General features: G+C 43.4%; 1 protein-coding gene across 4 annotated transcripts in view; it reads right to left on the bottom strand.

Moving 5' to 3' along the window:
- Positions 1–24,291, bottom strand: part of PRKCB (protein kinase C beta) — a 388,392-nt gene that overhangs the window by 23,449 nt on the left and 340,652 nt on the right. For all 4 annotated transcript variants that reach the window (XM_017534411.2, XM_017534410.2, XM_037740591.1 and 1 more), the window contains 5 exons: positions 21,810–21,872; positions 16,332–16,470; positions 12,345–12,425; positions 11,976–12,083; positions 6,892–7,032 (listed from right to left, as the gene is read on the bottom strand). In XM_017534411.2, coding sequence (XP_017389900.1) covers positions 6,892–7,032; positions 11,976–12,083; positions 12,345–12,425; positions 16,332–16,470; positions 21,810–21,872 — 532 coding nt within the window. The remainder of the gene's footprint in view (positions 1–6,891; positions 7,033–11,975; positions 12,084–12,344; positions 12,426–16,331; positions 16,471–21,809; positions 21,873–24,291) is intronic.

Raw genomic sequence — 24,291 nt, 5'->3', positions numbered from 1 at the left:
ACCCTCTGAAAGGATGACTTGATATCTGACAACATCCCCACTGGAGGACAGAATCAGCACGCACTTCTTCCCAAACCACTGCTCCATCATGCACTCTGCAACACAGTCTGCCCTTCAATACCCAAACCATCACCTTCCTCCCACCACAAGCTGACCAGCAATAGCCTGCTGTGTGCCCCGAACCATACCTTCACCAGAACATTCTATACTTAACTGTATATACCCCTTCACTACAGCCCTTACTACACAGGCTCTACCTACTGCACTGACTACAATAGGATCTGCCAATCAACTCACAGGCCTGCTGCACCCTGCAGCACTGAGTTCTAGCTGCTGCTACACAAAGATGGAGTCCCTGGTCCCACAGCGTCCTATGCCCTGGGAGCCTGTGAGAAATGCAGAATCTCAAACCCCACCCCAGACTGGCTGAGTAAGAATGTAAACCAGATACCCACGTGACTCGTGTGTGTGCACTAAAGTTTAAGACGCTCTGCTCAGCTATATCATGGCATCTGTAGCACTGGATTGGACTGTGTGAGGTTAGACTGTAGGAATCTGCAGACCTCTCTACCCAGAGTCTAACGATTCAATGCATTACATCTTCAGATCCTTTACCAGCACTCTCCCAACACACACTGCAAAACCACATGATGCCATGACAGTTTGCAAATTCAGCAGCCAAATTATAGCCCTTTATAAATAGGGTAGTAACTTACACAACAACCAATTTATTTGCGAAACCCTGCGGTACAGAAGAAAAACACCATGCACTCTAATATATATCCCTGAAGACTCCTTTATGTTCCACAGCACAGTGTATTATAGCCTCTTGTTTTATGGCCATTCATTCATTCAGTAAGAATTCTTGAGCACCTGTAATATGCTAAAACCTATGCTAGGCACTGGGATTTGACACTGAGAAAGTCACAATCTTAAAGTAGTCAAAAAGACAGCATGAGATTGAACACGTTATTACAACATGTAATGAGTTTGTTGAGGGAACAGTAGCAGATCTCTACTGAGGTATCAATAAGAGGCTCTACTGATTTGATGAGAGGGAAAAGGAAAGGCATGGTGGGGATCAGGGGGCCGGTGAGAGCATAGGAAAGGGCTTTGGGCATTGCAGGTGCATGGCCCTGCACAGATGAAGCAGGCAAGGGAAAACAAGGCACTGCATGTCTGAGGAAATGAAAGAGGCCCACGAATGCTGCTCTTGGAGCCAGGAGCTAAATCTAGGAAGAGGGCAGAGGTCTAGCATTGGAAGACCTCAAAAGCCACATATGCCAAGGAGCAATAGATACTAGACTGGGGAACAGAGAACCATCTGGGAGTTTTAAAGCAAGACACAATCAGATGAACATTTTACAAAAATGACTTCTGTTCTCTGCAACAATACACCAAATCGAGTGTATTTCAATACAGTTTCAAACAATGCTCTGTAAATAGCTCCTTGCCACAATAAAAGATGGCATTGAGAACAACTTAAAAAAAACTCCATTTACAGTTATTTTAATGAACCTCCAATAATAGCACCCTTCACTGATGTTTGAATATAATCCTCTTTTATTGTTCCTTATTTTTTCTCTCACCACACTCTATTTAATAGCATGCATGAATCAGGAATGCTGACAGATACACGCATGCCTTTTCACATCCCACAAGGCACATGGAACTCTGAACACGCTCACCATGGGCCTTTTGGAAGTGGCAGACAGTTAAGAAGTGGTGAGAAAGGAGAAATATAAAATCCTGGGATTGCGGTGGGGGCTCTAATGCAATGGATCTGCAATGTAAACGGCATAGAGGCAGGCTGGATCAAATTGGTAGGTGGCATATCTTTTTTTTTTTTTTTTTTCCTGAGGCAGGGTCTTCTCTGTTGCCCAGGCTGGAGTGCCAGTGGTATGATCATGGCTCACTGCAGCCTCAACCTCCCAGGATCAAGATTCTCCCACCTCAGCTTCCTGGGTAGCTGGAACTACAGGTGGATGCCATCATGCCCGCTAATTTTTATATTTTTTGTAGAGATGCGGTTTTGCCATGTTGCCCAGACTGGTCTTGAATTCCTGGGCTCGAGCGATCTGCCTGCTTCAGCCTTCCAAAGTGCAGGTATTAGAGGCCTGAGCCACTGCATCTGGATGATGTATCATTTATTATTATTTCTAATTCAGTTTAAGGAGATTGATGGAAGCGCCTGCTCCTTTAGAGCTGATACCAGAACATTATGAAGTATGTAGTCCAGCCCGGTCACTGTACTTTGAAAGTCATTGTTCAACCCACATGAAGGAATTCAAGACAGAATTCAGTGGAAAATCATACCAAATACAGAACAGTTGAGGGATCTTGTTGATACTAAGTACTGTAATTTTTTTATGTTATCAATGATAATAACAGCTACCTTTTCCTGAGTGCTCTCTATGAGCCAGGCACAAGGCTAGACCTTTTCTATTCATTACTGCTTAGCGGGGTTATTCAAAATATTTAACAGTCAGAATAGACTCTGGTTGTAAATAACCAGTGCTAACAGACGCTGGCTAAATAGCAACCTGACATCAAATCATCACTATCCCTGAGGCTATAAATCAACAGTGCATGGGATATATATGGGTGTGGATGTGTTCTATGTGCCCCGGACCGCGTTTAATTTTCAAAAATTTGTTATGGTATATAAAAGAAATCATGAGTTTCTTTCTTTCTTTTTTTTTTTTTTTTTTTTTTTGTGTTTTTTTTTTTTTTTTTTTTTTTTTTTGTGAGATGGAGTCTTGCTCTGTCGCCCAGGCTGGAGTGCAGTGATGCGATCTCAGCTCACTGCAACTTGCCTGCTGGGTTCAATCGATTCTCCTGCCTCAGCCTTCTGAGTAGCTGAGATTACAGGCAGTGCCACCATGCCTGGCTAATTTTTGAATTTTTAGCAGAGACAGTGTTTCACTACACTGGCGAGGTTGGTCTCAAAATCCAGACCTCAGGTGATCTGCTTGCCTCAGCCCCCCAAAGTGCTGGGATTACAGGCATGAGCCACTGTACCTGGCCCAAATCGTGAAATTTTATCTAAACATCTTAACTTTATATACCCTTTAACTAAGCCCTACTACACAGGATCTACCTACTGCACTGACTGTAACAGGATCTGTCAATCAACTCATAGGCCTGCTGCACCCCGCAGCACTGAGTTCTAGCCCCTGAAAACCATGAAGATGGAGCCCTGCAGAGGCTGCAACCTGCAAGGCAGGCCATCGGGAGGTGAGTATCACTTAGGTATCTAAGTACCCTAGAGCCTCTTAGGTAGCTCACCTGCTTTCTCCCTTGCACAGATCTCCACCACTTTCTCTTCTATCTCACCAGCCCTCTTCCCCCACTCATATTATCTGCTTGGCCTCTGTAGGCAGCTGAGCCTGTGACCTCTTCTGGAAGCCACCACCCCACTCCCTGACTGGAAGGAGGACCAGTGTCTTCCACTTAAAGAGATGATTCTCTTGGCTGGACTCAGTGGTTCACACCTGTAATCCCAGTACTTTGGAAGGCTGAGGTTGTTGGAGGATCACTTGAGCCCAGAGTTTGAGGCTAGCCTGGCAAGACCACATTCATTCATTCATTTATTATTTTTTACTTATTTATTTTTGGGACGGAGTTTCACTCTGTCGCCCAGGCTAGAGTGCAGTGGCGCCATCTCAGCTCACTGTAACCTCTGCCTCCTGGGTTCAAGCGATTCTCCTGCCTCAGCCTCATGAATAGCTGGGATTGCAGGCACACACCTAGCCAATTTTTGTATTTTTTAGCAGAGATGGGGTTTTACCATGTTGGCCAGGCTGGTCTCAAACTCCTGAGCTCAGGGGATTCGCCCACCTCGACTTCCCAAAGTGCCAGGATTACAGATGTGAGGCACCACGCCCGGCAAAGACCCCATTCATTTAAAATTAAAAATAAAACATTTGGCAGACGTAGTGGTACACTCCTATAGTCCCAGCTACTCAGGAAGCTGAGGTGAGAACATTGCTTGAGCCCTGGAGGTCGAGGCTGCAGTGAGCTATGATTGTGCTACTGCATTCCAACCTAGGTGACAGAGAAAGACCCTGTCTTCAAAAAAAGAAAAAAAAAAAAAAAGATGATTGTCCCTGCTACCTCCCTCTGGTCTCTGCCTAGCTTCCCTGGCTGAGAACCTAATGCTAAACTCTACAGCAGTGATTCTCAACCTTGAGAGCACATCAGGGTACCTGGAGAGCCTATTAAACACAGAATACTGGGCCCTACTCCTAGAGTTTCTGATTCAGGAAGTCTGGGTTGGAGCCCGAGATCTTCATTCCTAAAGTGCCCAGGTGATGCCGATACTGCTGGCTGTGACACTGCGTGCTGACATTGCATACTGATGGACAGCACACTTTGCAAACCACTGTGCTACAGCTAAAACATGACCCCAGGCGTCCGCTGGGTTCTATGCCAGTGGGGATGGGAGCACATGCATCTTTCCTCTGGCCGAGTGAGGAAAGGAAGGTTCACATTTCGAGGTCTCATAAACAACCCCACAAAAACCATAGGAGTCTCACCTCTGAGTTCCTGGTTTCCTGAACACAGAGCTCACACTTCCTTTCCAGGTTACCTTTTCATCTTTTTCCAAATGGCCCCATAAAAGCAGTGATGCTGCTCATGACACATGTGTCTGTATATTTCACCATTTCAATCCCAATGTACACACAGACATTATCTTAAGGAATAGCAGCAGGATTCTGCCCTTCAAAGACCCTACTCCTGAGACATTAATTAATGTATGACACAGCTAACAAAAACAATGATCACCTCTCTGTGAGTGCCTCGTATGTATCAGTCTCCTGTGAAGTGATTTATGCATCATAACAATCCTCTGATGTCAGAACTATTCTCGTCATTGTATTACAGATGATGACACAGTGGATCAGAGGGAAACAGACTGGTCCCAGTTCACCAGCTCTGAAATAACCAAGGGATGATTTGATCCACTGTATTCATTAAGAGTCAGGCACGATTAAGGGTATTGTGCTCAATTTTGTGTCTGTATTTTAAGATAGATGTGGATGTCATGGAAAACAACAGGCACCTCGAAGTAATGTCCTATGGTACATGCTTGTGGAGGCGGGTGGGGGGAGCAGGGTTTAACTGGAAATCACAGGATTCAAGAAGGAATCAGGCTGGGTGTGGTGGCTCACGCCTGTAATCCCAGCACTTTGGGAGGCTCAGGTGGATGGGATCACCTGAGGTCAGGAGTTCGAGACCAGCCTGGCCAACACAGTGAAACCCCATCTCTACTAAAACTACAAAAATTAGCCAGGCATGGTGGTGCCACCTGTAATCCCAGCTACTCAGAAGGCTGCAGGAGAAGAATTGCTTGAACACGGGAGGCGGAGCTTGCGGTGAACCAAGATCACACATTACACTCCAACCTGGGTGACAGAGTGAGACTACAAAAAAAAGAAGAAGAAATTAGAACCTGCATCTGAAAATGTCTGAAGGTTAATCCAGAGAGAGAGAGGCTCTAGCGGGAGTTCTGGGAAGGCTGATCTGATGGCAGTGTACAGGTTGGCAATAAAGTGGAACTGGCTGCCTCTAGAGGTCATGGCTTCCTACACCAGGAGGCATCCAGGGAGAAACGGGACGCACGGAGATTGGTGTAGAGCTGTGATTCTAGCCGTCTGGGATGGGGGAAGGTGCGGCACTGGGAGAGGTGAACATCACCTGGGAGGCTCCTGAATTACGTGCCCTTTGCCTCTGGGCTTCCTGATGGGCCTCCAAGAGAGTCAGACTTTCTGAGGCTTGGATTCTCCCTTCATCACGCTGGCTGAGTGACCTCGAACAGAGCACTTAACCTCTCTGAGACCCTGCTTCCTCTTCCATAACATGGAATGTCAGCACCTTCCTTCAGAGGCTGTCGCGTGGATTTAATTTGATGCTGCATGAGAAATGCTTAATATGGAGCCTAGCACGTAAGTGCTCAAGAAATTAATAACAATACTAGTATCAAAATAACTACCGTTATGATCTTCTTCATCCTAACAACCCAGACCCTCACAACATTAGGTTTCAATGGCGGTGTTTATAGTCACTCTTCAGCCTCAGTCAGTAGTTCTACAACCATCATCAAGTCACCAGGTCTGCCCTCTATTTAATTTCACAAGGAAATATCCTCCCAGCAGAATCACAGTTTGATTAATTCAGGTGCAAACTCTTCTTTCCTGATGCCGACAAGTACTCCCTGCTGAGCCTTTGGGGATAGAAAACCTTCCCGTGGTTACATGGACCGTGGGAAATGTGAGAGTTTTATTCCTGTGTTATAAAAGTTATGTCAAAGCCATCTCCACACCCAAAGCCTCCAGGAGGGGGTCTTCGCTTCAAGAGGATGTCAGTCTCTGCTTCACTCTGCTTCGCCTTGGGTGGGAGCTGGCTGCTGAACTGCTGTCTTATTTACTAACTCAGAGATAGTGTATGTTTCAGAATTAAATTTAAATGCTGTTGAGATAAACAACATGACCTTTTCAATGTCAGTATGAAGAGAAAATGACACAGTTGAACCAAGAGAAAGAATGAGGGCAAAATTAGATCCTTTATCACAGTCCAGAAATGGATCTGAACTCTGCTCACCCAAGAACCAGTCTCAAAAAGTTGTCAGCTAAGACAGTTACAATAATTGAATCAATGAAACAAAAATTCAATAGGCATCGTCATTTCCATCTTTATTGAGGCCGAGCTGGCCAGTGGAAATGTCCATCTTCGTACCTGGTGACTTTGTGCATACGTGTGAACACATACACCCATGTTCAAGTAGACACATCGACGTCTACCCTTCAGGAAGCATTTGGAAAACACGGGGCACAGGAAAGAATACGTTGTGTGTGAATACTCAACAGTCAGAGATAATGGGCTACTTACAGCTTTTGGCTTATATGGGGGCTGGATCTCTTTGCGTTCAAGTTTCTCCCAATCAATATACCGGAAAAATGCATGCTCTTTGATATCACGTTCACCTTCAGGTCCGCAACCCAGACGTTTGCCCGGGTGTTTGGTCATCAGCTTCGAGAGAACGAAAAACATTGAATTTGATGAGTTTCAGAAGAGGAAATGGGAGACACTCAGAAATTATTACTCCAATGCATTAGGAAAGAAAGCACAAAGGATCTCAACTCATTTTTGTTTTTTGCTTTTTATCCCAGCAAAGAATCCCAGCCAGGACTTTGTAGGAGAAAACCCAACAACAGGGCCTGCTGCTACCCATCCTTTCCGGTGAATCAAACCGAAGCCTGAATGTGGCCCTGAACTTTAAGTTAGCAATGTCGCAGGATCCATTTTAGTTCAAGAATAAGTTTTATGCAATTACCAGTGCATTTAATTAGGACAGTTTCAATATCGTCACACTCCCCTCCTCCCACAACAAGAAAACTGGAGATTGACGAAAGCAAAGGCTACATTCATTCGGATACTATTTACATTTCTCAGTAAAGCGTTTGCAAAAATGCCAAAGCAGAAGAAAAAGTATTAGTCAAAGGGGCCCAAGTTTCGAGTAATTACTTTCTGAAAGCTCATTAAATAGTCAAAAACCAGCCCAGCTCATTTCCCTTGTATCATATATTACATACAATGCTGCTGAGGTTTCTTTGGTGTTCCGTTTAAATTACTTAATTATCAAAACCCTCCATCTTTGGGTCTCTGAGTGCTAAATAACAAGATGAATAGATGCTGCAAGATGAAACCAGACAGGCTTCCTCTTGTAAATGAGTCCAAAGCAGCATGAAAATATCTCTGATCTCAAGACTTGAGCAAATGAACAGAGAGTAAAGATGAACGAGATGGTGATTAATTAAAAAAAAAATAAAAAGGAACATGCAAGTCCAAAAGCTTCCCAGAGTCGATATCACATTGAGGAGCGCATGATGGCAGAATCCTTAGATTCTGCTCGGGACTTGATGATGGGGAAGGGATGAGCCCAGAAATTCATTCCTACACTGTTGGACGTTCATTCAGCCTGTTGCCTGCCTACGAGATAATTTGTGGTCACACACACAAGCATGGACTTGTCATAGAAAGTTTATCTTCCAGGGTTGGGAAATTAACTGGGGACTTAGGTTCTAAGCTAGCTACTTCTTTATTTACATTCACAATCTTCCCTGATCATCATGATAACCCAATGAGGTGAGTACACTAATTTTCCCATTTGAATAAAACAGCAATGAACACTCAGAGAAGTTGAGGAACAGCAAGGACTCAGAAATAGGAAGTGGCAGAGTCAGTAAGGGCTGGGTGCAGACCCTACCTCTGCCTAGCTCTAAAACTTGGGCTTTTAAGAAAAATGGGAGGGCATTTCACACGTGGTTTTCTCAGGGATTTTTGTGGCCTGGCTTTGTCAGGGGAGGTTTATGGGGGGTAAGGAAATTGAGCCACGCCTTGACATTTGTGTAAGTTTAGGATGGGAGGAAAGAAAGGGCAGTTTGGTTTTGACTCAGACTGATAATAATAATAGTATCAATAACAGCTTTCGTTATTGATTGTGCAACAATCAATAATGAAAGCTGTTAGTGATAAATATGATAATCAATTATTATTTATTATTTGTTATTGATTGTTGCACAATCGATAACTAAAGCTGTTACTGATATTATTATTTATCAGTAACAATATCATAGGTGCTCAGGCTCTGTGCTAAAGGCTTCCCAGCCATTACCCATTAGTCTCTAACCTTTGCAACAATACTCTGAGGCCTCAGCAACTATTATCCCCCATTTCCCAGGTAAAGGATGTGGGTGCAGAGAAGTACCATCATCTGTCTAAGGTCATACAGCTAAGGAGTAGGGCAAGGCTTTGAAGAGCTCTGCCTGGTCCAGGACTCATAGCTTTGTGCTCCGTCTTAGCTGTTCAGTCTGCTGGTTTTCACCCTAAGGTGCGACCTATTTGGGCTTCTGTTTGTTTCAAGCTTGTTCAAAGTGGGAATGACCATCTGAGTAAGGTTTTACTAACTTTTTTTTTATGGTAGAAAATCAGGCCTTTAAGGGGATGGGGATATAAAGGATACTGTTTCAATTAAACAGGCAACTGTTTTCAAAACCTCAACTCCATTTCTGTCTAAGCAGGAGGATGCCAAGCAAAGAAAAGGCACTGCAGAAACATCTGACATTAATTCGGAGTCTCTGCCCAGTTCCCGCACTCTGCTTTAATGTGCCTGAAGCCATGTAGACAGCTGGATTTAATCACTGTTCCAATCTCTGATCACCTCCCAGACGCATCCCCTGGGGCTTGCTGTTCCAGAGGAAGCATTTGGCTGCTTGCTTAAGCGTCACTCGTTTTTGGAGTACCCTCCTTGAAGGAAGAGCCCGCGTTGGACTCAGCCCACTCAATTAATAACGGTCCCCAAACTCAATAGTAAGAGAGTCACCCCAGTTAATCCTGAAGGTTATGGGTCATGAATTAATAGAAAACGGCTCTACCAGGGAAAGTGCTAATTGGAGCTGAAGCTGAAGGCAGCTGACCTGGAAAATCCTCTCTACTCCATGACCCACTTAGAACCCCCAGCTGTCCAGACAGGGCAGGCGTGTGAAGGGGAAGACAGTGTGCATGTATTGAACACCTACTATGTGCCCATGTCATGCAAGGAGTTTTCTCTTATGTTATCTCATTTGATGTTCTCAAAAACTCTGTTCAATGAGTACTACTATTTCATTTTTTAGAATAAACAGAAGCCCAGAGATGCAAAGAAAGTGGCTTAACATCTTGCACCTAGGCTGGGTGCAGTGGACCATGACTGTAATCGCAGCACTTCGGGAGGCAGAGACAGGAGGATCGCTTGAGCCTGGGAGATCAAGGCTGCAGTGGGCCATGATCACGTCACGGCACCCTAGCCTGGGAGACAGAGCAAGACATTGTCTCAAAAAATATATGTAATAATAATAAAAAGACCTTGTGTCTAGGAATTGGAAACATCGAGATTTGCAGAGTCCCTTGATCTCCAAAATCCCCTACTTTAAAAGTTGCAATTCCAGGGGATGCAAACTCAAATGCCAAGAGGAACCTGGCAGATGGCACAGTAGTGTCAGCACTCGTAATAGTAATGATAACTTCCAAGGGGTTTGGAGCAGACTGCCCGCCTCTGCTTTAAGTGATTTACAGTATTCAGCTGTTTAATCATCAAAGAACCCTGTGTGGAGTGCTGTTATTATCTTGAATCTGCAGACACGATCAAACAACTTCCCCATGGTCCTAGGGCAATTAAGGCCTGAACCAGAATTTGAACTTGGATAGAATTGGCCGGATGAGAATTTCTGTGAATTACAGAAGGCGAGCCCCAACTACAGAGGGCAGTGGTTTCCAATCCAGCTGACTTGTGCTTTGTAAGAATGACAGGCCAATGTGGCAAGATCTGATTTTTCAAGAGAAACCTGAAAGCCGAATTTTTATGAGAAATCTCCTGATTCTTACAAGCTGGTAATTATTAAACAAACAAAAAGCACCAGGTGCCATCTTCTCTCTACTCCTCCACCCTTCAATAACACGTCTACGGGGGCCTGTACTGGCCTTCATGTGTGCCCCCTTTTTCTTTATGGGCTTTGCTTAGGTTCCTAATGCAACTCTGGAACACCCCTCTCTATTCTTCATGTTCTCTCTCCCTGCCTCACACCCTCAAAGAAAATATTTTCAAGCAATTCACTTAAGATGTTCGGGATTGAGACTAATTCACAGGTGGCTTCCCCAGGGATATGTGCATCTTAGCCTACGTAGCTGAGATGCAAACCTTAGGTGATTCATTGAGAGTGGGAATTTAGCTAGTGTGACAAGGTGCTTTTATGCTGAGAGGCTGGCCCAGCTATTCCAAACTGAGCCAAGCCTCAGATTGGCCTTTCTGAGTTTTCCAGCTTTCCTTCACCCAAGCCAGTGCATCCAGCATCTGGCTGGGGTCAGGAAGAGCAAGGTAGGGTGTGAAAAGTCTGCAAGCATCCCACAGATCTAGGACTGGCAGCCTTGGTTTATTTAGACACACAGGTGGGAGCCTGGTGGTTAAAGCATGGCCATGTTCTAACCTGTACCACTGGGTTGTGGGAAAGCAAATCCTGTATGAGTATATTACGCTTGGAACATATTTTCTGGGTGTCTAATTCTATTGCTTTCAGGCTTCCATCAGAGTTGAAAAATCACTTCATTTCAACAGTAGTTTAAACGCAGTGGTCTGCAAGCCAAATGGAGACTTTTCCAAAATATTCATACCCAGACTTAATCTCTGGGGTGAGGCTGAAGCATGTGCATTCTGGAAAAGCATTTTGGGTTAACCTGATGGCTCCAAAGGTGAGGGTCACTAATCTTTATCTCACACAAGTCACTGTGAGTATACCCTGGTCTAACACAAGACGTAAAACAATCCTTCCTCATAAACACACGTCCTGCTTTCTTCACAGGTGCCCTGTGCCTAAACCGTAGACATACAAGAGTGCATGCCCTTTTAGCCATTTGTGTGTGTGTTGGGGTGAGGGGAGAGTGGGATTTTGAGTACATTGAATTTCAGTCTGCTTATCTAGAGAATCCCTTAATCTCAATACTGCCTGGTATTTTTTAGAACAAAAGTTACATGCTCTTAATAGTAACCAAACACATATAGCAGAGCAGGGCAAGATAGCCTGAGTTGTGCCAAAGACCTCTTGCGCCCTTTCCCATACTTCTAGCTCTTTGACGAAATCTCTGTGCTTTCTACCTCGTTCATTCAATAAGCATTCCCCTGTGCTGGTTCAGAGACTGCAGCCCAGCCAGCAGCAAGACACCGCTGCAGGCAGCTCTCTATGGCACTCCTGTGCAAATTAGGAAAAAAGGGCTCTCTCCTCCAGGAGGTAGCAGCTCCACGTCAGGGCTCTCACATTGGCAGATGGAGTGAAGGGTGGAGTTCAGGCTCTGTTCCCCACTGGTGGGATGTTCTTTGGCAGGGTACAGCCCACATGCCTGTATTTGGTGGTCCTGGTCATAGCTTTAAGAGATGTACTTACCCCTTTGCAGATGGCCACAGCTTCCTTGGACATAGACTTGGGATAGGCTACATTGTGTTCCATGATGGACTGGAAGAGCTCATCTTCATCTTCCCCTTCAAAGGGTGCCTGTGTGACAGGGGAGGGTGGGAGGAGAAGAATCCCTGCTTGAACCCTCCCCCTAGCTCCCCTCAACTGGCAGACCCTCCTCCTTGGGGCCCACAGTGAAGCCAAACGCCCAGACTTTCAAATAACCACAGACTTGCATGACCCCAAGGCTGGGAAAGTCATGGAGTTTCCGACCTTACCAAACGGATGCATTCTCCCAAAGAAACCATGTGGAGGTGGGTAGGGAAGACTTTTCTTATAGATCACTTAAAATTCAATTACCTGCCCAGCCAACATTTCATACAGCAGGACTCCAAATGCCCACCAATCCACGGACTTCCCATAGGGCTGATAAGCAATTATCTAGAAAACAGAAGGTATCCTATCAGGGAGGTTTGCAGTTCATGTTTCTGCTGGAGACAGATTCCACTCTTCTTTTACAAGAAGGCCAGTGCCCAGCTGAGCTATTTCTTTACAATAGCTACTCAGGGAATGACAGACATGCTTTGCAGGGGCACCTGCATCTAGACAAATACCTGTGGCTGTCACATTGCCTTTTCAAAGCACTAGTACAGTGTATTATTATTATTATTATTTTCAAAACAGTGAGCGTGAAACTTTTAAGAGGAAAAACTGTCTTTACTCTTCATTGTAAAAGTTATAACATTTACATAATGATGTTAAGTATACTTAACACTACTAAGCTGTACACTTAGAAATGGTTAAAATAGAACATTTTATGTTACATGCTTTTAAAACATAATTAAAAATCAAAAAGTTTAAAAGGCAATAATATTTGTTACTATTTTACTTTGTTTATAAAAGATAGACAATCTAAGATAATAAAGTGAAAATCACCCATAGTCCTTTATTAAGAGAAAATTTATGACTAATGTTTGGTCTACTTCATTCCATAGTCTTTTCTCTGAATACATATTGAACTCTGTGCATATGTGTGTGCTTTACATAAACACTTTAGTATGTGGACCATTTTTTTTTTCTTTTCTTTTCTTTCTTTCTTTCTTTTTTTTTTTTTTTNTTTGAGATAGTGTCTCTTTTTGTCACCTAGGCTAGAGTGCAGTGGTGATATCATAGCTCATCACTCAAGCCTTGGCTTCCTGGGCTCAAGCAATCCTCGCGGCCTCCTGCATAGTTGGGACTACAGGCGCTCACTACCATGCTAATTATTTAAATTTTTGTAGGGATGGGGTCTCTCTATGTTGCCCAGGCTGATCTCAAACTCAAGCAATCCTCCTGCTTTGGCCTCCCAAAGCACTGGGATTATGGGCACTAGAACTTTAATAAAGCCTCTTATTCACTTAAATTTTCCTTGCCAATTTAATATTTGTATATGAACATAATCAGTTTTTATCTCTGCATAGCATTCCGTTGAATGGATATATCAAAATGTACCTTAAAAATTTCCAGTTGATTAGGTTTCTTCCAATGCTGTAACATATATTCTTGTAATTAGACATTTGGACATCTGTCCAAGTATTTCCTTAGGATAAATTCTTAGATGTACAATTGGTGGATCATATGGTATGTACGGTTGTGAAGTTTTTAATTCATATTACCAAACTGCCAGAGCACGGAAAAGTCTAGAAGAGTCAGATGACTCTCTATCTTTCAGTAGGTAGGGATATAAAACTAACCACGTCAGAGGTTAAGAGGTAATACAGCAAAGGCTAAAGGCTGAGGTCTGAGGGTCAGGCAGTCTGACTTTGAATCCTGACTGTTGTCTACTGGTTGTGTGACCACAGAAGAAGCTACTTAACTTCTATAATAGCTATATCCTGGGGTTATATGAGGATGAATGAGATATTAGGTGGCTTTCACATATTATGCCCTCAAAATGTTAGCTAGAATGTTTTATAATTCAGTTACTGCTTGTTTAACTCAAAAAGGGTTATTTGAGCAAACTTGGCTGTAAAGTGAATGTCATTTCTTGATCTCTATCTCCCACTTTGATTTCTATTCCCAAATCAGAAATGCAGAGATGTTGACTAAAGGATACAAAATTTCAGTTAAGTAGGAGGAATAAATTCAAGAGATCTATCGTATAAAACAGTAACTATACTTAATAACAATCTATTGTATTCTTGAAAATTGCTAAGAGGGATTTTTAAGTGTTCTTACCACAAAAAAAAATAAGCATGTGAGATAATAAATGTGTTAATTGACTCAACTTAGCCACTTCACAATGTATATGTATTTCAGAACAACATGTTGCACATGATAAATGTATACAATTTTACTTGTCACTTATAAATGAATGAAATGCACACTGAGAAGTAACCCGCAAGACAAGGAAGGGAAACCGTTCCAGAACACTTCTCATTGAAAGTGTTTTCACAGTTTTAAAGTACTTCAAGTCTTATTTGATCCTCCTGACAACCCAACAAGTTAATCCTTTTACAAAGGAAACTAGAGCCTGGGATGTCGGAGCAGTTGCCAGAAGTGATGTGGTTAGTTCATGACAAAGCCTGCCCTGCAGCTTGTCCCTCTCATCTGCAGGTTGGAGGGAGAGGCAACTTGACCAGCAACACAGTTCAGGTTTTCTTGTGTTTGCCTGAATCATGACCAATGAGTAACTTCTAGGAACCACAGATCCTGGGCCTCACCCTGCAGAGATTCTAATGGGATGATGCTTGGGCATCCCACTTTTTTTTTTTTTTTTTTTTTTTTTGAGACAGGGACTTGCTCTGTTACCCAGGCTGGAGTGCAGTGGCATGATGGGGTGCTGGGATCAAGGGATCCTCCCACCTTATCCTCCTGAGTAGTTGAGACAGTAGATGTGAGCTACTGCAACTGGCAAATTTTTAAAGAATTTTTTGGTAGAGATTAGGGTCTCACTATGTTGTCCAGTACAGTCTCAAACTCCTACCCTGAAGCAGTCTTCTTGCCTTAGCCTCCCAAAGCACTGAGATTACAGTGGTGAGCCACCATGCCTCAGCTGCATCCTGCATTGTAAAAGCTCCCTCATGACTCTATACTGCAGTTAGAGTTGATAACCAGAGATTATGGAACCCATGGCCTACCAGGAAGTTGTGTTATAGATTGTGTCTGATATCCTAACTAATTAACAAGATGATAATAGACCAAAATATATCACATAGGGAAAACTTCACTGGCTCTGAATGAAGCCTTATTATTTTTAAAGAATTACTTTATTACTCAAGTAATACACAAATACATTTACCTTGTAAAAAATGTCAGCAGTATACAGAAGTAGCTAAATTTCTCTTTACAATTCCCTTATCCTCAGAGGTAACCAGTGTTATAAAATCAGTCTGAAATATTCCAGATTTTTGCATGCTTTTACGTGCATATATATATATATATATATCTCCATACTCATTGAAAACAGAGCAGTGTTCTGTGTATTTCTGTTTTATCCATAATTAGTATCATATTGTATTTGTCTTTTTTTTAATTGGAGACAGGTCTCACTGTGTCACCCAGGTTAGAGTGCAGTGGTGTAACCACAGCTCATTGCAGCCTGGACCTCCTTGGGCTCAGGTGAATCTCTTACCTCAGCCTCCCAAGTAGCTGGGACTACAGGCACATGCCACCACACCCAGCTAATTTTTGTAGAGACAAGGTCTCACCATGTTGCCCAGGCTAGTCTGGAACTCCTGGGCTCAAGTGATCCAGCTGCCTCTGCCTCCCAAGGTGCTAGGATTACAGGTGTGAGCTGCCACGCCTGGCCTTGTATTTGTCATTCTGTACCTTAATTTTTTTCTCTTAACAATGTGTCTTGAAGATCTTTTCATATCTACATATACATCTAACTCACTTTTCTGAATTGGTGCCTGGTAGTATTTCATGCTATAAATAAATCATGGGCTATTGTCCATTTTCCTACTGAGGGACATACACAGGACGCAGATCCCATGTCATATGCCAGCCTAGGGGATCTGCTCTTTCTCTCTCAATAAACATTTCAATGTCATAATTAGGCAGTATCACATGGCCCTGAGCCACAGCAGTTTGATGAAGAATTTTACTGATGTGTGTTGGATGGTTCTTTTGAGTTTTATTTAAATTTTCTCCCAAACCTTGATGTATTTTGGGCTTGGGCTTCTGGATGTGTGCTAAATTAATTTGCATGTGTGATCTCAAAGGGAGGATTTAGAGTATAGAATAAGAATCTGCCCGAGGCTCCCTTGCAAGGTACCACCCTCGACCCTTCCCAGCTCTCACACGGCCATCTGGGGAGCAGAGGGTACACCACCGCAATGTGAACATGCGCCCAGCAGCTCTCACCTCGGGGGCGATGTAGTCTGGAGTGCCACAGAATGTCTTGGTTGTCACCCCATCCCAGATGTTTTCCTTACACATGCCAAAATCAGCAATCTTGATGTGCCCCTCAGAATCCAGCATCACGTTGTCAAGTTTTAGGTCACTATGGCAGACACAATAATTTAGAGATTTAATTAAATGCCATGCATTTCAAGCCAACCAACACCCACTCATTATGCATAAAACACTGTGTTAGGTGTTGTGTGGACACAAAGGTCAGTAGAAACCAGCCTTTGACCTCCAACAGCTTACAATCTGGCAGGGAGATAAAGAGAGGTCCACAAACCTCCGTGCTCTTCTTTTTCTACAGAGCCAACTGTGTCAAGTGTCTCACAGGGACACAAAGCGACAGCACTTCTGAAAAGAGGGAGATCCACAGAAAGTTAAGCAAAGGGCAGAGCATCCATGAGGCTTCTCAGATCCAGGAAAATTCCAAGAATTGTCCTTGGCAACTTAAAAACCCCTTATATTTTGTAAGAAAATATATTTTTCACAAAATCATTATTTCTTTTTAAATATCTCTAAAGATTACAAAGAAAAAAGCTGATTGACAGAAATATTTAACACTAAGTGCTCCATGACCTCCTGGGACATGGCCCAGGAGTTTCCACTGATTATTTGAATCAAAAAATATTTCTTGCACAATTACTATGTGACAAGCACTGTGCCTGGAGTCGGCTATATTATGTAGCTGTAAACAACATAAACAAGTCTCCCGTTCTTCAGATTAAATTTCAGTGCAGGGAAAAAGATAACAATTAGTCTATAAGTATGATTATTGTAGATTCTGATGAGTGGTATGAAGAAAATAAAGAGGACATGAGATAGGGATTGGAGGAAGTCACTTTAAACAGGGTGTCAGTCAGAAAGGACCTTTCTAAGGCAGTGACATTTGAGCTCTAACCTAAAGGATATGTGCTGTATTCTCTTTTATTTTCATCTGTGTTGATAAGAAGAGCTTGATATTTTGGGGACACTTGTAGGTCTTTAGCACACAAGATTTCTCCAATGTTAATACACTTTCCTCCTCCCCAAACACCTACTCCAATGTCAATGCTTTGTATTTCAGTACCAGTAAGCAAGGCTGAGCTATGGGTCAGATGGTCCCAGTCCTAATAGAAAATGGGGAGGTCTGATTTCCTGAGAGGTAGGGGGATCTATTGCTTAATTCAGATCTTTCCCTTTGGTCGTCTTGATTGGGCTAGTGGGCATCTGTGGTTCTGCCTATTCTATTTTGTGATGACAGCATTCTAATACTCCTTTGAAGAACCACTCTCCCTCAATTATTCCATGTAACATGAGTGGTGCTGGCTCCAGGAGTGGTCATGTGGGCCTGGCCTGGCCAGTGGAAATACTCCATCCTGCTGGTCACAGCGATTGATTCAGGAATGGGCATGTGATCCAATCTGAGCCAATCAAAGCTATTAAGTATTAGTACTGGCACTCTGGCTGGCACAATCAGGAAAGGGATAAGTGCATTTTACATTGGGGTTGCTCAGGTGGTATTAAGCAAGTCTAGAAATTCCACGGGTCACCAGATGGAGAGAAGAAATCTAGTACAGAGAAAGTAGAGCCTAGAGGTAGGGTGATAAGGTGTGCCCACATAACATCACTTGAGCCTCTGCATTTATCCAGGCCTAAAGTCAGATCTGTGCCTGGACTTTTAAGTTATGCCAGCCAATAAATGCCTCTTTTAACCTAAGTTACTTTGAATTGAATTGCTGTCATCATTTCCAACTAAAAGAATACAATCCGAAAACCATATCCTGGCATCTCCTATCTGTGTCTGTGAGGTCTCCTTACTCAAGAGGAGGGGGAGGTCCACTTGTACCCGCCCACTGATGCCTGCCAATCCCAACAAGCCCTACCTTTGGTGCTGTCCATGGTCCTGCTCATATCCAGCGTTCATGCTCATCTACAAGCCACTGTGATTTGAGTGAAAGTTTGTAACTCAGAAAACCCAGGCTTTGCCACAATTTCTTTCATCTAAACTTACTAGGTAGGTCTATATGTGATTTCCCTAATAGTGACAAATGACATCCATTCAGCTTGACCGCATGCTCAGAGCAGGCAGCTGGGTAGACTAGGAAAGTGATAAAATCTTCATCTATTATAGAAAAGAAGCTTCAGGTGCCAAGAGTTGAGCAGTCCTGAGGCTGGAGGGCACCTCTGTCATCTTCACTGTCACATAGCAGTATTTTGATATCACACCCTAATCTTTTGTTCTATGTAATAAATCCTCATTTTTGCTTCAAAAGATGGCTGGAACAATTATTTTCATTTTCAGAAAACCGTCAAGGGCAAAACCACCACACATTCCAGAGATGGTGGTCGGCAAACCAGACACTAAGTTTGATAGGAAGAATCTTTTTTCCTCCTCAGCCCCTAATCTAACACCTTCAGTTCCTTAAAGATGGCAAGTCTAACATAATCCTTCATCCTCTTTACTTAAGAACTGTTCAATTAAGTAGAGATTTAAATGAAGGAGGCAGTAATTTGTAACATCTTAAAAGACTTTACCACTATGAAAGCAATCTCTATGAGATGATAAAGCCATACATCTTTTGTCAAGTAATTTATTTTTTACCATTTCCATTTGACTATCAATTTCAAGAACTCTGTTTCCATCAGTGCTCTGGAGGGCAAGCAATAAAAACCAACTGCGATGATTTTTACCTGAAAAATAATTCATCAAAGAATATTGGGGAGCTCATGGAATCTTTGAGGAGACTGAAGAACCAGATTAACAGTCTATACAGCCAGAAACGATGCCTAGCTGCAGCTCAGAGCTGGTCCAGTGATACTACCACCCAAGCTGCCATGGGACACAGACAGCACCCCTTGATCCATAAAGCCCTAATGCTGGACTCTGCCTATTGCTGCTAAGACCCTCTTCTCCTCTTGCCTCTGGAAAGTAGCTACTGATAATCACTACAGCCATTCTTGATTCTACACTTTCTGGTTCCTTGGCTACTAGTTTCTGATTCAGGTTCTTGAGTAAGTGTGAGCAAGTGTCAGAGCTTGGGTTGTGTGCCTGCCCTGGCTACAGGGAGGCTGTGAAATGAGTATCTGTCATTTTCAATCTTTAGAGTAGGAGATTGACTCTGTTCTTACCTGTACACAAAAGAAGAGTTCAGATACAGACTGGCTTAAAAGATTGATAAATATTCCTTTAAAGACCATATTAATAGTGGAGGATGAAAGGGAGAGTGTGTAGTTAGTTTAGGGAAAAGAGCTTTGAAATAGGTATCATCTTAGCACCTGAAATGCTAATCTTAGAATTTTGTCACCTGCCTGGCTGGTGACCTGGATCCATGGATCCCAGATCCCAATGCAGCTTCCTGATTGATTAGAAACTAGCCCTGATTTGCAAATCATTTGATTGGACCTCTAATTATTTCCTCTCCTGTTTCCTACACTGGGACTGGATTTTCTTCCAATAAACTTGTAGTTCCATATTTAATCTTCTCAAGAACCCAGTTAGTTCTATTTTAGTAGAGGCACATCCCACATAGGAGTTAGGTCCTAATGTCAGCACCCAAGTTGAAAATCACATAGAGTGAAAAATCACCCATGATCCCTGTTTCTTTGGTTAAGCATCAGCTGAAGTCATTGGCTTGAATTTGAGGATCAAGTCCTATGGAAGATAATGTGTACTTTTCAACACCAGAATTATGTTCAGCACAAAAAGATGCTGTCACTAAAAGAGTCAAAAGGAAGCTAAGGGAATTAGAGGATTTCCACGTGTCATTTCATGTACACAAGTGATATGTGTTCATTGACGGCAAACATGGACATGGGCAAAATGATCATACTATTTAAAATTTAAATTCTTCTTTTTTTATAGACAGGGTCTTGCTCTGTTGCCCAGGCTGGAGTGCAGTGGCGCAATCATAGCTCACTGCAGTTTCGAACTCCTGGGCTCAAGTGATCCTCCTGCCTCAGCTTCTAAATTCTTCTCTCTATTTTTACACTTTCACTAGGATCACCCACATGCCAAGTAAAACCACTCCTCTTCTTGACCTTCCTCCCCCCATCATTAGGAGAAATTAGGAATGGCAGGGACTTTGTGCACTCAGAAAAAGATCATCCTTCCCCCGTGACAAGGCCCCCACTTTCCATCCCCCCTCCCACCATCACACAGGCTGGAGTACAGCAGTATGATCATACCTCACTGCATCCTTCAACTCCTGGGCTCAGCTGATCCTCCCACCTCAGCCTCCTGAGTAGCTAGGTCTGTAGGCATGCACCACCACACCTGGATAATTTTATTGCCTAGGCTGGTCTGGGGCTGCTAGCTTGAAGCATTCCTCCTGCCTCAACCTCCCAAAGCATTGGGATTACAGGTGTGAGCTATCGTGTCCAGCCCCCTCATGCCTTTTATCCCATATCCTGCAGTTACACCAAAATGCCCAGGACACCGAAGTCACCCTAACTCTCCAGGCCCTTGTCACCATGCACTCTACAGAATGAGAGGAAACTTTCCAATACCCAGTGCACACCAGCCCTCTCCCCTTCTTGACTTATCTCCATTATCACTACTTGGCAGACTACATTTTTATGATTTACTTATCTGTCTCCCACCAGGAGAAGATAAAGTCCACAGAGGCAGGGGTTTCATCTGTTCTATTCACTTCTGTATGCCCACCACCCAGAATAGTGCCTAGAATATAGTAGGATTTGATAAATATGTGTCAAATATATGAATGAAATAGACTTTAGTGGTTCTTCACGATCTTTGAAAAAGACCCCCACCGGTGCCATAGTGCATTATGCCTCTCTTGCATAATGCACTGGCCCAAGCCTGCGCTGGCTAAGCCATTTGCATCGACGTAGTACAAGGAGAATTGTACACCCCGGACTCACTGACAAATAGCAGCCCCGGGTGCAATCGTCTGCCTTGCATGAAATATAAAATGGTATGACTCATGCAGCTATGATCATCCATTTGCTCCTCCAAAAACCAGAAAATGCCAAGTCCTGAACCTAATCCTGTCTTTCAGGGCAGCTACTCACAGATCCATTTCCAAGTTGTAGTTACATAGCAAAAAAAAAAAAAAAGGTTCATAATAATATAATCCATCACATTCTGCCAGCCAAATTTCTTTGCCTGCTCCCTAAATGTAGGGTCCACAGAAAAGAGAAAGAAGTACTGGGGTCCTCTCTGTGAGTCTCCTCCTCTTAGAGCAAACGGTCTCCTGTTTGAGGCTCTGACCCATCACCAGTGACATAGTCCGTCGAGATTTTCTACCACCACATAGAGCTGCCCAAACTTTGCCAGGGCAGTGGGCGATGCTGCCTGGCAGAACACATGCCCAAGTTAGTTCTGGAGGATTCCTCCCCCACCACGGATTCTAATTTTAAAAGCAGCTGAAGAAAGAGGCTGGGAAGGGAGGAGCTGAGGGAGATGAAGAGCTGGAAAGTACAGCAGTGTTCACTTACCGGTAAATGATGCCCTTACTCTGTAAGAAGAACAGACCGATAGCAATTTCTGCAGCGTAAAATCTGAAATTAAAAAAAAAAATGTAATGGAGAAACTCAAGGACACCAGATGCTTGGCAGTGCTCAGAATTCAATACAACATTGAACTAGGTGCAGGGCATTAAAGTCCCCGTGGATGGTCAGCTACATAGCTCATAAGATGCTGCAAGTATGGATGGATGAACAGGGTGCTTTAGAGGGTGATGGGGATTCCTTAAGGACAAATTGGGCACAGGCAGAAGTTCAGCAATTGCATGGTGGAGAGGGAGCCATGGAACATGATTAACTGGGTGGAGAATTAGTTTCACTAGCTGGGCAACATAGTGAGACCTTGTCTCTACTAAAAATAAAAGAAAAAAATTAAAGGTGTGGTGGCACGTGCCTGTGATCTCGGCTACTCAGAAGGCTGAGGCAAGAGGATTGCTTGAGTCCAGGATATCAAGGCTGTAGCGAGCTATGATCAAGGCCACTGTACTCCAGTATGAGCAACAGAGTGAGACTCTGTCCCCCATCCCCCACAAAAGGATTGAATTATACGGTCAGACTATATAGGAAGTTAAATTTTCTTAACAATAGCAGCTAACATCTGCTGAAGGTTAACCATCTGCCTAGCACGATTTTAGGCATTACCTGATTTAATCCTAATAATAATTCTGTAAGGTAGGTCCCACTATTATCTCCCCATTCCTCAAATGAGGAAACTGAGGGTTAGAGAGATTAACTTGGGCAAGTTATATAGCGAAGGAATGGCACAGCGGGAATCAGAAATGACATCTGTCTAAAGTGTAACCTTGTGTTGAAGGTCAACCCAGAAAGAAAGAGGTTTCAGGAGACCTAGGGAGCCCAGTTATGCCATAAAGGTTGGGCAGGGCTTTAGGGAACTGTGTTTTTTTTGTTGTTGTTGTTGTTTGTTTTTGAGATGGAGTTTCCCTCTTGTTGCCCAGGCTGGAGTGCAATGGTGCCATCTTGGCTCAACGCAACCTCCCTCCACCTCCCAGGTTCAAGCGATTCTCCTGCCTCAGCCTCCCAAGTAGCTGCGATTACAGGCATGCACCACCACACCCAGCTAATTTTGTATTTTTAGTAGAGGCAGGGTTTCTCCATGTTGGTCAGACTGGTCTCAAACTCCTGACCTCAGGTGATCTGCCTACCTTGGCCTCCCAAAGTGCTGGGATTACAGGCATGAGCCACCATGCCCAGCCTTAATTAGATGCTAGAAGTAAAAGAAAAGCTAATACTACTAGAGTTATGCCAGGAGATAGGAATGGCTTGATTTGGAAGCACGAAAATAATGCAAATCCCATCAGAACATAGTGCTCACAACCTGGCCAGGTGGGAGGAGAGGAGGCAAGCTGAACTGGGCAGGGCATTAAAGTCCCCATGGATGGTCAGCTATATAGCTCATAAAATGCTATATAATGCTATATAAATGCTATGTAATGCCATATAAAATGCTATGTAATGCTTCTAGATGAGCTCTGGGGGCTCTCTGGAGAGGCAATAAGATCTTTGCAAACTCCCCAGGAGAGGTTATCATTGCTAATTCCTATAACTTGCCATGTTCCCAAACAGGGAAGTGACATGATGAGATCTGTGTTCTGAAGAGACTGTAGCTGCCATTTGAACTGAAGGGGATGGAATTGACTCAGCAGAGGAAACACATTTCCAACAACCCAGATTCGGTCTCCCCATTTCATGAACCACAGACCACTGCCACTATGCACCTTGATCCTCCACTGCCTTGGAGGGAAAGCAACTAAGAGGGAGAGTGGTATAAGGTAAAGAACATGGGCAAAGAAAAGCTGGGGTCAGAATTCGGGAACGGCTTCTTACTAGCTCTGTGATTTTGAGCAAGCTTTCGAAACACTCCATTTCCATTTCCTTGTTTGTGAAGCAAAGATGGTAACACCTCCCTCCCGGAGTTATTCTCAGGGCTAAATGAGATGGTGTTTGTTAAGCACTTAGGGCCTAGCTCATAGTAAGTTCTCAATAAATATTAGCAAACGAACATATAAAACTTACAATGACAATCCCCAAGGAAGGTATAAGGCCTTTCTAAGCAGTCAGGGACATGAATTAGAAATAAAAAAAATAGCCATGGTTTTAGAGCTTCAAGTTTGTTTTGTTTGTTTGTCTGTTTGCAGACTACAGGTGTGTGCCACCATGCCCAGCTAAGATTTTTGTTTTTTTATAGAGATGAGATCTCATCATAGTGCCCAGGCTGGTCTCCAACTCCTGAGCTCAAGTGATCCTCTAACCTCAGCCTCCCAAAATGCTAAGATTACAGGTATGCGCCATGGTACCTGGCTGAGCTTTAGGTTCTTAGCTGCTGTCAGGAAAAAAAAGAAGCATCTCATATTAAGCAGAAAACCTTTCTTTCCTGGCCAAATATTTGTAACAAAGATGCCTGAGGTGTTTAAAAATCCCTCTCTGGCAAAAACAA

This window comes from Cebus imitator, unplaced genomic scaffold (genome assembly GCF_001604975.1).
Source record: "Cebus imitator isolate Cc_AM_T3 unplaced genomic scaffold, Cebus_imitator-1.0 Scaffold85, whole genome shotgun sequence".
Taxonomy (NCBI): Eukaryota; Metazoa; Chordata; class Mammalia; order Primates; family Cebidae; genus Cebus; species Cebus imitator.
Note: the sequence above shows the minus strand (reverse complement) of the source record. Positions and strands in the feature narration are given on the sequence as shown.